This window comes from Lingula anatina, chromosome 4 (assembly GCF_051362555.1).
Source record: "Lingula anatina isolate TDL-2025a chromosome 4, LinAna3.0, whole genome shotgun sequence".
NCBI classification, from domain to species: domain Eukaryota; kingdom Metazoa; phylum Brachiopoda; class Lingulata; order Lingulida; family Lingulidae; genus Lingula; species Lingula anatina.
The window spans coordinates 21,409,717-21,425,410 of NC_141770.1; the positions used below are offsets into that span (position 1 = coordinate 21,409,717).

Genomic DNA, 15,694 nt, shown 5'->3' on the forward strand with positions numbered 1-15,694 from the left:
GGGGATAGAACCCCCTTTTTGCTGGGAAAAGGTCCCCTCTGGGTAAAATTTCATCTAGGTACATAAAGGTTTCATAGTAAAGGGTCCACTTTTCCAGAAAAAAAAACCTTTTGAAATTGCTGGCAACGGGCATGGTTGTCATCTTGAGTTGTGACATCATGACGCTAAAAACAAAAGAAGGTGCTTCCCAGGTTTCTTTAAATTGCTTCAACATTTCTCATGGCAATTTTCATAAATACAGTTTTTCAAGCTGGAAACAAGCAGAAATGACAAAAATTCAGGTTTTGTACTATAAGCATCAACCATAAAACCTTTGCCTGACGGGGGCTCAGCCAAATTGGATTTTTGGCCATCGGCTCATATATGCGAAGTTGTACAGTGAATTGAGCTTTTGCTGAATACTTGGCAATTTGTTCAACGTAACACTTGAATAATTCATCGCAAGCCATATGTTCACAGGCTACCAGCATTATAGGCTTCCACTTAGATACGGCTTGTAAAGGTAATGCAAATTTTGAGTATACATTTTTAATTTACTTCACCCCAAGTGACAGTGCACTGTCAGATCTAACTGTATTCACGCCTTCATTATTCCCCAGTTTGATCATTTTATTTAATCCATTAAAAACGTAACAAAAACGTTGTTTTTTATTTACTAGCTATGTACACAAAACCGTGCCCAAACAGTCGGCTGGGTCTGGCAAGAACATATCTAAGAACATGAATACCCCTTGGCCCAAAGGCAAGAACCCTTCAGGCTGCAGGTATAATCATCACACAAAGAAAATGCATTTATGACATAATTTTACAAGTAGGACATAGTATCACACAGCACATTTGATAAATAGGCCAATATTCAATACAAAAAAGTGTTCATCAATCCATCTCGTCAATAACAAGGCAAGATGACTAATATTTTATTGCTAAATTAGTCATTGTCAAAACGTCATTCAAAAATGCCAACTTCAAACCGAAATATACAATCAATACATTTAGAGAAGAAAAATCCATTGCTACATGATATAGCGAGAGTAGCCTTGTCTTCTGTCTATACCAACTGCAACTATATCATTTGCAAGAGACAACATTTCATTGATTACAAAAATGATCATGAGTAAATACAGGGGGGCGGTTGCTCAGATTTTTACAGGTTTTAAAGCTTCTAATTTGATTACAAACTCGATTCAGACTGCACCGATAAAATTATCGACTGAAATACCACCGCAATATGTGAATACTTCATGAAATATTAAGTGCCATCAACCGCATGCTATGTGTCTTTTTAAGACGTATGTTTATCACAATAATATGGACACGGGCTTATGAAACTTTTTCTTATTTGTACATGTGTCATTAGTAATTATCTTATAATACACGCCACAACAAGAGATCTCCTCGTAGTCCATGAGCCAAATTGAAAAAAGGCCTTATTTAAGGATTTGGCTGCACCCCCCGTCAGGCAAAGGTTTTATGATTGATTCTTGTAGTTTAGAACCTGAATTTTTCATTTCTGCTTGTTTCCGGCTTGAAAAAGTGTCCGTTTGTACCGGAAACAGGCCAAATCCAAGATGGCCACCAGTAAATTCATGTGTCAACTGTAAATACAAAAATTGATTTAAAAGTTACTTAACAACTTAATATTTTCAAAATTTGCACTGATCACAAGTACTTTGGCCTTCTTTGATTTTTCAGGCACTTTACATTTTTCAAGATGGCGACTGAATCCAAGATGGCGGCCATTTCCTTACTTTTTGTGAAAAAAATACAAATACCTAAATTTGAAATTTTTTTTTATTAACCAAAAATTAGGAATATTTAACATGTTTTGATGTATTTGAATAAGTTGAAGTCTATATTTTTAATTTTTACCAGTTAATTTATCACAAAATTGTACATTTGAACACAGATGGCTCTAATCCAAGATGGCCACCACATAAAATGGGCTTTTTGTTTTGATATGTCAACAAGCCTTTCTTAGTATAAAACATCTCAGACTACTTAATGGAGGATTTATTGCACAGGTCATGGTATGAAATGTATGACTGAATAATTTAAATTGTTTTGAGATTTTGTTCAGGGTATAAAAATCCAAAATGGCCGCCAATTTCTGGATTCAAAACGTACATTATTTTGATTTGTATGTTAAAAAACATTAACTGAATAATAAGTAAATTAAAAACATTTATTTTTTGATAAATTTATCTGTATTGCAATGTCATTTTGCTTCTTAGACACTTTATTCTGTCAAAAAGTGGTTAATTTTTCTTCATTTATCATGATTCCAAGTTTGCCATTGATAAAAATGAACTGCACGCTACCCGTATGGACAATACCACATGTTGTGAGCCTTACTTAAAAGGCTATTTCTGAGCTTTATTGTTCAAGTAATGGAATGGAATATATAACTGAATGATTCAAAATGGTTTTAGGCTTATAGTTTAGGGTTGAAAAGTCCAAAATGGCCGTCAATTTCTGGATCCAAAACATACATTATTTTGATTTGCATGTTGAAAAACATCAAATTGAATAATTAGCCAATTAAAGATATTTATTTTTTGATAAATTTATTTGTATTGCAATCTCATTTTGTTTCTTGGAGACTTCATTCTGTCAAAAAGTGATTATTTTTGCTTCATTTATCATGATTCCAAGTTGGCCATTGTTGAAAATGAACTGCAACTACCTGTATGGACAATACCACGTTGAGAGCCTTACTAAACTGCGTACACAGTATTTCTGTACTTTTTTGAACTCATTTTTAAATTACTTTTTATCCTAAATAACTTTTTCTTTGAATTATTTCAAAGAAACTTTCTCAGATTTTTACATTGCAATTAATATTCAAGATGGCTGCTATTACGTACATTAAATATGCTAATTTATCTGATTCATTACTAATAATATATATATATAGAGAGAGAGAAATTAAAGAAACATTATTTTAAAACCACTGTGACATATATCTTTAATGTATCTTTAACATCCAGGCCTTTCTTGCTACTTTGACCATTCATATCCTTAAATTCATCATATTTTACTTGATTGCCATAAATCAATGACGGCTACCAATGAAAAAGAGTTGATTATAGTGAGTTGATTATGAACGAAAGCTTTATGTCTTTCTAGATTTCAAATTGAATGTCTTTTTCATGCAATAATTCATCTACAGTATTGTTTAATACAGTTCAAATTCTTGGAAGGCTACATTGAACAAATGATCCCTTCTGATTTTTTGCCCATAAATTCTCTGTACGTAATGAGAAAAAATCAAACTGCATTGAAAATGAATATAAAAGGCGTAATGTACATGTTTTTGATAAAACTGTATATATTGCAGACTCCTTTTTCCTATTTTGGTATGATTTCGAAGCTTTCTCTTTTTAAAATATTTCAAATGTTTCAAATATGACAGGATATCCAAGATGGCAACCATACTACTATTAACTGTGAATTCTTACCTTAAGCCATTCATGTAAATAAAAAAGTAAAAATAATCGAAATCAAATGTTAATTCTAAAAAGTTATACATTTAATTAATTTGATTGAATTCCAGTCTCCTTTTGCTAGTAAGTAATGGTCAAAAACATCAATAAAGTCAAGATGGGCTGCCACTGCAAATGATTTTCAAATAATGGGGCTAGGACAATCATTACATCAAGTATTTCTTGAATACATCATTTTAAAAAGTTAAGCCTTTATTAAGAAGTTTAATTTTTTTATATTTTAAACCAGTTTCATGTCTACAATATTCAATATGGTCACCACTCAAGTTAAGAGTCTTATGCAGCAATGTATGTCTCAATTTGGCATCCATAGTCTTCTAAAGTCGGATTCTCTCATGGCTCATCTTTTCCATGTTTTATAAGCAAGTTCTGTTTTAGAATCTACAAGCAAGGGAGGTGTTACAGGGTTTATGTCAGTATTTCATGGTGATTTTGCTTCAAAAGTCTATTCATTTTGCTGTAGCAAGTTGTTGACTTCTTTTAGTCTTTCTTTGAGAGACAGATTTATTCTACTTTGCTCTAGATAATGTTTACTCCTTTGCCAGCGTGTCACTGTGTGGAATTACGGTAAACAGGCTGCTTTTGCAAGTTTCAGTCCTTAAGTCTCATGGTCTTCCTCTGAGATTGCTACCCAAAACCAATTGGTCAAATAGTACAGGTGACAGCTGTTTTGGGATTTTGCTATGCAACATTCATCTAGTTCACATGTCCAAGTCTACTTAGTCTTCTTTAGCACAGAAATGCCTGTTTAAAACTTCTGTAATAGTTACTCTGGCTTGCCTGATGATGCCAAAGGTTGTGTGCAAACACCTTTGTTTTAAGAGAGTGAGCCTCTTGCCCTGTGTTCAGATCTCTGATCCATATACACACATGTATGCGGGAGCCTAGTATGCATGCTTTATTACCTCTTCCGAGAAGGTCACATTTTCACCTTCGTTTGTCCATTTGTTATGGTTTCTCAGATTGTTATCAGCCTAACTCAAAAACTTCAGGATAGACTGAAGTGTTCAGGATAGGTCATTTTTTAGGCTAAAAGTAAGTAGATTTTGGTGGTGATCTATTTGTTAATTAGTTTATTAAGAAAGTTTGTTTTAGTCTGTGTTTCTCCAATGTTTGGATCTCCAAATATTTTTCCTCAGAATAATGTTGGATTTTAAAAGAATTCATGGAACATATTGAGCAGTACCTATCCGTGAAGTGCAAGAATTACCTGCACCTATATATACATTGTATCATAAACATCATTTGTCATGTTGTGCTTGAACTCCTTCATCGTCACTTACATGTGCCATACATCATTCACCATCAATGTACTTCACTTTGCAGCACCACTTCATGAGTTCCCTGAATGTATTAATTATTATCCAGCACTGTTTTCTAAAGAGACAAAAGATGTTCTTGGAGATCCAGACATTTTCTTGCAACTTCTTTGCTGGTCTTACACCCCATTTCCATAGATTTTTAGATCGATCTATCCCTGTGGGGAGTCTCACTAGATTACTGTCAGCTTGGCTGGCTTAAGCGTCTGTCCCGCCTACTAAAAGCTGTAAGGGGGTAATTAATTATAGTGCCCGCTCGGCTGACTGCAATTTAGCGTGAACCCCCAGGGAGTTAGTTCGATCTAAATCTTAATCTCTAGATCAATCTAAATCTCTGGGAAAGCACCCTTAGTTTATGATAATGATTGCTTCCCGGATTTATACATGTAGAATAATGCTACAGCTGCATGTTATCCATCCCTTTTTTTCAGATAAATTAAAGATTTTACCTTTTGGTTGCTTGAGGTTAGGATAATTCTGATTCTTCTTTACGATCAACACCTAGCAGAATGTGAGAAATCTTATCACTACTACCAGTAAGTCCCTTTTTTGACTGAGATCCTGGCTGTTTCATCAAGCTTGACAGGGAACTTTCAACAAGCAATGTACCAGTAACCCAAGTCCATTTGAAATGTAACAATAGAAGTGCTAAATTAAATTTTACAGCCCACCCCCCATATAACAAACTATTGATCCTTAAGTTGTAAATGATGTACGTCACTTTTGTCAGGGCGTTTTGGGCATGCATTTTGTCTGCAATATTGAAAATTGTCATTTTACTAACCTATATAGTTGCTGCTGAAAAAAATTGCTGTCCCTTGTGTGTTATGCATCAATTTCTGTTCAAGAAAACGGCAAAGCATTTGAGATTCACTCAACCTTATTAAGTACAGGCATGTATAAAATTACGACTCAACAGTGTGTTTTCATCCATGTTTACATAAAATTCATTTTTTGTTGGTGGCCATCTTGGATATTTTTGATGATTGGAGCTTTGATAATTACTTTTTGGAAAAATTAGATTCTAAACAGCAAAAGGACACTGCAGTTTATCAAAATATAATCATTTGCCAATCATTCAGTTTGATGCTTTTCAACATGCAAATCAAAATGTCGTTTGTTTTGAATCCAGAAATTGACGGCCATTTTGGACTTTTCAACCCTAAACTACTAGTACAAGCCTAAAAGCATTTTGAATCATTCAGTTATATATTCCATTCCATTACTTGAACAATAAAGCTCAGAAATAGCCTTTTAAGTAAGGCTCATAACATATGGTATTGTCCATACGGGTAGCGTGCAGTTCATTTTTATCAATGGCAAACTTGGAATCATGATTAATGAAGAAAAATTAACCACTTTTTGACAGAATGAAGTGTCCAAGAAGCAAAATGAGATTGCAATACAGATAAATTTATCAAAAAATAAATATTTTTAATTTGCTAATTATTCAATTTAATGTTTTTTAACATGCAAATCAAAATAATGTACGTTTTGAATCCAGAAATTGGCGGCCATTTTGGATTTTTATACCCTGAACAAAATCTCAAAACAATTTAAATTATTCAGTCATACATTTCATACCATGACCTGTGCAATAAATCCTCCATTAAGTTGTCTGAGATGTTTTATACTAAGAAAGGCTTGTTGACATATCAAAACAAAAAGCCCATTTTATGTGGTGGCCATCTTGGATTAGAGCCATCTGTGTTCAAATGTACAATTTTGTGATAAATTAACTGGTAAAAATTAAAAATATAGACTTCAAATTATTCAAATACATCAAAACATGTTAAATATTCCTAATTTTTGGTTAATAAAAAAAATTCAAATTTAGGTATTTGTATTTTTTCACAAAAAGTAAGGAAAATGGCCGCCATCTTGGATTCAGTCGCCATCTTGAAAAATGTAAAGTGCCTGAAAAATCAAAGAAGGCCAAAGTACTTGTGATCAGTGCAAATTTTGATAATATTAAGTTGTTAAGTAACTTTTAAATCAATTTTTGTATTTACAGTTGACACATGAATTTACTGGCGGCCATCTTGGATTTGGCCTGTTTCCGGTACAAACAGACACTTTTTCAAGCCGGAAACAAGCAGAAATGAAAAATTCAGGTTCTAAACTACAAGAATCAATCATAAAACCTTTGCCTGACGGGGGGTGCAGCCAAATTGGATTTTTTGGCCTTTGGCTCATGGACTATCGGTTATGCAGCTTATCGATGATCTTCTGCTTTTACTGACCTTCTTATATAGTGTACAACATTGCATGTAAGATAACTCTTGAGATTGTAACCCAGATAATCATATACTGACCGTATGAATTAAATAACAGTTATTTAAGATTGTTACTCAAGATATACTGTAGAATAATACTGACCGTTTGAATAACTTAAACTACCCTTATTGTCTTGAACCATAACTATCTTCATTGTCTCTAAATCATGAATTATAAATGCTTTGACTCATGACCACGAGTCGCATGATACATGTACAGGGGCGGATCCAGGGTTATTTTCTGACAGTCTTCCAATTTATCTTTCTTGGTCCATCCTCCATTTTGACCGTCTTCCGACAAAAAGAATTAGATACCCGTCAATGTAAACTTGAAAATCTGACCGTCTTCCGGAAGACCCAGAAGACGCCCTAAATCCGCCCCTGATGTACACTACACCTTCTCAATCCCAAGATAATCTGGGGTATTTATGTTCCTAGATATTATATGAACAATTGTAACTGTCTCTCTCTGATAATGAATTATGTATATCTCTGTCTGTGGCATGTATTATAAGATAAATACTCATGACACATGTAACATTCGCTTGGACCAAAAGTCTTTATGGAGCAATATGCACGATTTCTATGTGTCACTTCAGTATTATAGCTGATTTACCACACAAAATATATTAATACATTTCCATCTTTAAGTATTTTTTTCTGAATTAATTTGCATTCTTTTTTTCTTTTTTTTTTTTTTTAAGGGATTTTTGTTGTATTTTTAATTGGCATTTGACGGTGTCTATCTAGTCCGGTGGCTTAAGGAAAAAATCGTGACACGGCGGATAAAAGCACCAAATTTTGCATGTGGGTACCTTTTGACATTCTAAATCAAATTAGAGCCGTAGCCCACGGAAAAAATTTACCGTTTGGCCAAAAAATCCAAAATGGCCGCCAATTTATTGAATTCTTTAGAAATATGTACATACCTATGTTGATTTTTATCAAATAAATTATTTTCTCAGAGTTTTCCACACCCTTATTACCCATTTTATTCATATATGTCAGATAGCAAACAAGTTCCCTTGGACTTTTTGAAAAAATCCAAGATGGCTGTCATTTGCCATAGAAACAGCCATAGGAATACTAGTGCACAACTATTACCAGCTAGAACGATACGTTGTCCACTATCAAATTAAGTCTGTTTCTCAGATCTTTGTTACCCACATAATATGTTTGTGGTGAGTAACTACGAAGTGTTCTTGGGCATTTTGGAAAATCCAAGATGGCTGCCATGTGCCACAGGAATTCTAGTATACGGGGAATTCAACTAATGGCAACTGGAAAGATTAGTTTTTCACTATCAAATTAAGCTGGTTTCTGAGTGTTTTCCACATCCTTTCTACCCAAACAATATGTATGTGGTTAGTAACTAACAGTATTCTTGGGCATTTTGAGAAAATCCAAGATGGCCGTCATATGTAATAGGAATACTTCTAGTATTACAAAGGGTTGGAACTAATGCCAGCTAATTCACTATCAAATTCAGTTTATTTTTTGAGTGTTTAACACATTATTATTACACTGTGATACATATCTAGCAGGTAATAAATGTGCATATTTGATCATTTTGAGAAAACCCAAGATGGCCGTCACTGGCCATAGGAATACTACTGGAATTACAACTGCACATCCATGGCTTTTCATCTACTACCAGGGTGAATTTGTTTTTGCTTATCAAGTTTTGCCCATCCTTATTAGTCCTATGATATATATCTGGTGGGTAAATACTGTGTATCCTTGAATCTGAGAAAAAGATACCTACAATTTAACATAGGAATACTAATGGGTGGGTTTCAATTGCTGCTAGAGAGGCATATGGTTCATTAATTATACAATTACATTTCCATGGGTTTGTTTTAAAAATAATTTATGGTTTTCATTCCACTTATTATTACCCCTATGATGTATACCTGGTCTGTAGCATGTGTGTATCTTTGGGTATTCTGAAAAAATTCAAGATGTCTGCCTTTTGTCATTAGCTAGAATATTCGAACACATAATCAAATAATGCTAGAGATACACCGAGTACGATTTAAATGTAGTTAACTTTGGGTCGTTTTTAAATGTTTTTCATATCCTATGTGTTTTGAAAGTGTATATATCCTTGAGTATTATTCGGAGAAAACCCAAGATAGCTGCCAGTTGTCATAGGAATATATCATTCAAATGCACATAGGTGTCAATTAATAGAACAGTTCAAATAAAGCCGTTTGATGTTTAAACATGTTGACATCCTTATTAACCTTACTCTTTATAAATCTGGTGTGTAGCAAGTGTGCATCTTGCATATTTGAGAAAATTCAAGATTGCTGCAATTCACAATAGGAATAGTACAGTCAACTACTGCCAGAGAAACATTGGGTTCAATATAAAATGAATTTTGTTTCTCGGTATTTCCCACATTCTTTTTGGACTTTTAGATATCTATCTGCTGGGTAACAAGTGTATACCCTTAAGTATTTTGAAAAAATATCATGATTACCCTCATTTGCCTTAGAAGTGCCTATAAAATCTAATGCACCAGTTTTCCTATGAGGAAAAGAAGGCCATCTTGGATTTCCCCAAAATGATAAAATATGGACATTAATTACCTAACAGATATGTGTCATGGGATAATAATACTAAAAAAAAAAGAATAACAACTGAATTCAGCTTCATTTTATTTGTAAGCCTATCTCTCACAGGTATTAACTGAACCCCACCTTCTACGGCTAATGGCAGCCATTTTGTTTTGTTTTGTTTTCAAAAAGGATACACATAACATTCTCATCACATATGTATTACGTTAATTAAAAAGATGTGGAAAATACTCAGAAACAAACCTAATTTATCAATTAATATTATATCTCCATGGCAGAAGAAGCCCTATGTGTATACTAGTATTCCTTTGATATGGGGGCCATCTTGGATTTTTCTCGAATTGCCTGTGAATAAAGGTTAGTTACTCCCCACAAATATATTATTTGTGTAATAAGAAACAAAATTAATTAGATAGTGGGCAATGCATCTTCCTAGTTGGCATTAGTTAGTTGAAAACCCTTGTACATGTTCTAGTATTCCTATGCCATACGGCGGCCATCTTGGATTTTTCAATAAGTCCAAGGACACTAGTTTGTTATCTGACACATATGCATAATATGGGTAATAAGGATGTGGAAAACATTGAGAAAATACTTAATTTGATAAAAATCAACATAGATATGTATATATTTCTACAAAATTTCACAAATTGGCGGCCATTTTGGATTTTTCGGCCAAACGGTAAATTTTTTCCGTGGGCTACGGCTCTAATTTGATTTAGTATGTCAAAAGGTACCCACATGCAAAATTTGGTGCTTTTATCCGCTGTGTCACGATTTGGCCATTTTTTTGCCCTAAGCAACCGGACTAATCTTTGTTTTTCTCATTTCATCCAATGTAAGTTTTTTTTAAACTCCTATTAAAATGACCTTTCCTTGGCGTAGGTCTAGATCTGCTTTCTTGTTGTGCCCCTCGTTTGCAATGAAATGTCCTCTGTCGAGACTTAAAATTGTTTTAGTTAGCCCGTCGCGATGAGGTTTAAGTCAGCGAAGAAACAACCATTTTGCATGGGAATGTTAAAGGGATAATAACTCTTCGTATGAGATCTATATTTCACAATAAAAACATTGTGAACAACGCATAGAAATATGATAGATTCTGTTGTACCACAAAACCGTCAGTTATAGCTTTTATTCTGATATCTGAGCTTGTCTTTAGACCACGTGACCTCCATTGATGGCTATACTCTGTTATAATCTCTTAAGAGATTATAACGAAAAAAAGAACTTTTTAGAAAAAAACCAGGGACTAACTTTGAATGTAAAAATGGATTCATTAACCATTGGTAAGTATGGGAAAATTGTTGTTTACTCCAGGAAAATTCATTTTTTGGCCAAAAAGGAAGAGTTATTATCCCTTTAAACGAAGGAAAATGACACCTTTTAATAGTGACCTCGGTGGGGGCGATTTGGCACTGCAGTTCTGGAGTAATTCTTTCATGTTGCGCCTTTCGTTCAGCAACTGTTCTACGTAGCCTAATTTGCTTTCAAGGACAGAAATACAGATATAAAGCAACTTTGTTGAAGCGTAGAGAAGCAGTCGTACTCGTACCAGTAGTGGGTGCTGATTGTGATTTCCTCGTTTTTATGCCATTGGGTTTCACGTTCTATGCCGTGCCAACGCCAAGAAAAGCACACGGGGTAACCGAATTATCATGGGCCAAACTCATGGTAAGTGAACTAATCCTTAGCCGCTTACAATAAAAAAACTACGAAATAGCATGTAACTTGATGATAGATCTACGCAGGAGGCCAATAGATGACATAGATGGGGGAATACCCCCTCCCCCTTAATCACCAATCACCAAGATTAAAACAGCTCAATCACCAATCACCAAAATATATTCAGGTCAATCACCAAGAATTCCTGAATCACGTTTCAGCATCACGCTCGAAAAGTAATGCCAATCACGCGGAACGCGAAAGGTATGCCCTACCCTCATAGATATGGCGTGCATTATGACTCATTGCACCTGCGGTGCTACTGTAACGCAATCAGGCCACCTGGCACAATCCAATTGTGTAACACGGGCTACAGACTCGCTGTGGACAAGACCCCTCTTTTGACCGTGAAATTGGCCAGGTGTCACTTGACCCTGGAACTGTGTAAACATTGCTTGTCTTCTATCTAGTGTATCTAGTGGACTCACTGCATTTTAACATTGCCTGATAAGTTTACTCACCTCTTTGGAGATCTTCGGATTGTGCTATTCGTTAAGTGTAACTTGGATTGGCAGGTAAGACGTACAGGTTACAGGTGCTTAATTAATATGTGTACCCGTTCAAGAGTACCAGGACATGTAAATCTTTGATTTTGGCGTATTTCCCCCCTAAATTCAGCTTTGATGATAAATGACTATGATAACAGGGTATGCTAATCAAATTCGTTATGCAGTTTTAGTCACCAGTCATGACGCTGCTTAATAATTGTAGGCTTTCATATTTTTGTACATAAATGTAGTAAGCTTAAGAGTATTTCCACCACATTGCTTCAATTAATCCCCATTAAACTGTTATTGGCACATTTGATAATATATAAAATTAAATAACGATAACCAAATTTGAGGTATTTTATTTATTTATCATTATTTTTGTCTTTATTTAGGGTAGAAGCTAGATGGCATGTGCAAACTCCTATATATATAGTGCTTGCTTGCAGATCACTTTGTAAACTGAACTTGTAAAATTGACATTTCATCTCCCCAGGCACCATGCCCTTGATGGAGCCAGCCGTGGCCACAAAGAGGGCCACTTTTGCCCTGAGATGATTTTGGTTCCCCGAGGCACAGTTTGGCTGTGTCCCGGGGGTGGTCCACACACGTGTGGGCTACACTGGGGGATCCACACCATCCCCTACTTACAGGAAAATGTAAGTACATTTGTGACACTGGTGTGATTAATTTTTTTCAATCAAGAATTACCCCAATACAAGTTTTGATATGCAGAAGGGTATATAATATTATATTACTTGTATTCTTACACCCCATTCTCATAGATTAGATCGACCTACATTGGATCGACCTAACTCCCTGGGGGTTCACGCTAAATAGCTGTCAGCGGGCGGACACGAAAGTTAATTACCCCTTAAAGCTTGTAGTAGGCGGGGACGGACACTTAAGGGGGATTATCTGACAGTAATCTAGTGAGACTCCCCGCGGTGATAGATCGATCTAAAAGTTGTGAGAACAGAGCCTTAGAGAGTCTGGTAGAATTATGATTAATTTTAGTTTGTATTTAAAAATGAGTTGTGAGAATATTTTAAAAAGCTTGATTAATTGTAAAATGAAATGACTTAAGATTTTTAATCTGCCATACTTGTTTATCAAAATGGGTTTAGTTTTAAAAGGGGGTGGGAGTAGATTGCCCAGGTCTGGGGGACAGTCCTGAAGAGGTGAGAAGGTAGTTACACATATCATAGATAGCAAAGTGATGCATTGAAATGGGCAAAATATAGGAAGCAATCTTCATTTTGAGTGCTATTGTTTTAACAAGTATGTATTAACTTTGCAATATTTGAGAAGGTTTATCTCATATCTTGATAAATTTCTTTGTCAGAATTCATATTCTGTTCAAAATATTTTTGTTTATATACAAAAACAAAGGTCAGTCATATGACATTTTTTCACTGTTCAACACAAGGAAAGTCTTTTAAATTTTGTTTAGGGGAGATCATACAGAAACAGTGGACTTGGATTACAATCCTGCACAGATTTCATATGAGGAACTCCTTGCTTTGTTTTGGAAATGTCATGACCCTACCACCAATACCACTAACCAGTACATGTCAGCAATCTTTTATCATGACTCTGAGCAGAAGGCGCTGGCCGAGAAGAGCATGGAGGAACAGCAGAAACATATGGCAAGAAAAATTGCCACAAAGATTTTGCCCGCAACTGAGTTTTTTGAGGCAGAAAAGTAAGTTAGTGTGTGTGTGTGTGTGTGTGTGTGTGTGTGTGTGTTAATATTACATTACAATACATACATACATACATACATACACATGCACATGTAAGAGTAAGGGCTGAGAGAGAGGGGTGGGCTGTTGAGCCTGTTGCCATCTTAACAACATCAGGTTGCATAAATAGTTTACAATTCACATTGACAAAAAAATTCAGACAGCTAGGATGCATATCAGTTATGGTAAATTGATCATAATAATAATAATGCTAATTGTTATTAACATACATCTCTTATGATTGTTAAACCAGCATGATTTACATAGCAAACCCTTTTTTGTTAGTTTGAATATTCATGGAGAGATCCTTGAAGCTCTGATAAAATGGCATTGCTGCAACTTTCTCCATAACACTAAGAAATCCCATCTGCATTTCAGTAAAATGTTTGTTTCAGACATTGAGCTAGAATTGCAAATTAGTACAAATAACACACAGTTTCTTGCAGATATTAACATTACATCAGAAATGGATGGGGGAGGTCCTTTCTGTTGTCCTGAATCTGATAAAAGTGTGTTTACAGAGCTCTCCTGTTACCAAAATATTTAAACTTACAAAATTACTGGTCATTATTTACAGCAATGACTCAATCTTTTCAAAGGGCAAAAAATTATCAGTCTTTCCAACACAATTTTTGGAATCATTAAATTTATATAAAATTTTGTAAATAGCCTTTTACTTTATAAAATAAATTATAGAGTAGCCTGCTTTTCAATTATGTTGGTACCACTCAAAAGGAGTGTTCTAATTTTAAAAATTTATGACTTAAAAAAATGCTGTGCATAACAGTATCTGTAAAATTCAGTTTTCCCCATCATTACCATACACTGTTTTAGCTATCACCAGAAGTACCTGCTGAGACAGCAATTCAAACTATTCGACACCCTGGGTCTTGAGGGACAGAGTTTGATCAGGTCTTATGCTGCTGCCAGGCTGAATGGTTTTGTTGGCAAATATGGTACTGTGGAACAGTTTGAGAAGGCAAGAAACTTGTTTTATTTCCGTCTTATTAATATTTTAAGAGGAAGGCCATGTTTGAATGGGTGTTGTAACAAACCGATCACATATGAATTCTTTTTTTTCTCTAAATATAAAAAAGTTTTATGTAGTAATAGTAACCTAAGCAACATGGTGTAATTTTCATCTTTTAGGGAAAAGTTTACTTCTTTTTGTTCTTTTTTTTGAGATGCAAGTTTTGATCTTAGCACAATTTTACTTTTCCTCATTTCAGTTATATTTCTTATGCATTTGTCACTTTTGTATTCCATATCAGTAAAGAACGAGTACAATAATAAAATGGTGATATGGGCCAAACATGTAATAATGAACTAGTGACTCAAAAAATTAATATGTAAAATAAAAAAAAAAAGACATTTGTCAGTTTTTAATAGAATGTTTCTCTACAAATTCCAGGAATCCAAGGAGATGGGCCTATCCCAGTCTCAAATCACCCAGGTAAAGAGGGTCTTGGCTGCATCACCATAAAGTTATAACTTCTGGAACATTTTAAAATGGTGAAACGTGTGAACATCTATTGATATATAGATAATAGAAATGACAGAATCCTTGAACTATCTGTGATATGTACTTAATCTTTCATGGGAGCTTTCTGACCTAAGAAGTCAGTACCTCCTTCAGGAATTTTGAGACATAGGATGAAACTCAGCAGTGTAATCAAAATTTTGAAGCTGCTTGGTGGATGGAAGTGTCTTGACATCCCTGTTGAGGTGACATGGCCCCTTAGGAAATAAAGCCCTTTTAATGGATCATAAATAAAATTAATTTTATGCATTTCCATTAGTCTTGTTTGTCTACTTTAGTACAGAGGATTTGCAAGTTGAACAAAATTTTGAGCAAAACCTCTCTTACCAATTCCCTTTCTCTTCATGAAGCTGCTTTTGTGTCTTCAAAACTTACCAACTTCATTTTTGGGATTGCATAATTGGTCAAGTTTGAAAACAAAGTGGACCAGACTGACCCAGTGCTTTTAGAATGTATTTATGAAAATCATATTACATTTAATTTTATAAAGGTGTAGCTCCAACAGATCCGTCCAAGTGT

General features: G+C 34.7%; 1 protein-coding gene across 1 annotated transcript; it reads left to right on the forward strand.

Annotated features, from left to right (window-relative positions):
- The first annotated feature begins 11,696 nt into the window (after positions 1-11,696).
- LOC106151789 (peptide methionine sulfoxide reductase) lies at positions 11,697-15,430 on the forward strand. Its single transcript, XM_013525201.2, has 5 exons — positions 11,697-11,917; positions 12,387-12,549; positions 13,344-13,595; positions 14,470-14,614; positions 15,047-15,430. Coding segments are annotated over exons 2-5 (471 nt in total). The 5' UTR covers positions 11,697-11,917; positions 12,387-12,547; the 3' UTR covers positions 15,119-15,430.
- Positions 15,431-15,694: the final 264 nt, after the last annotated feature.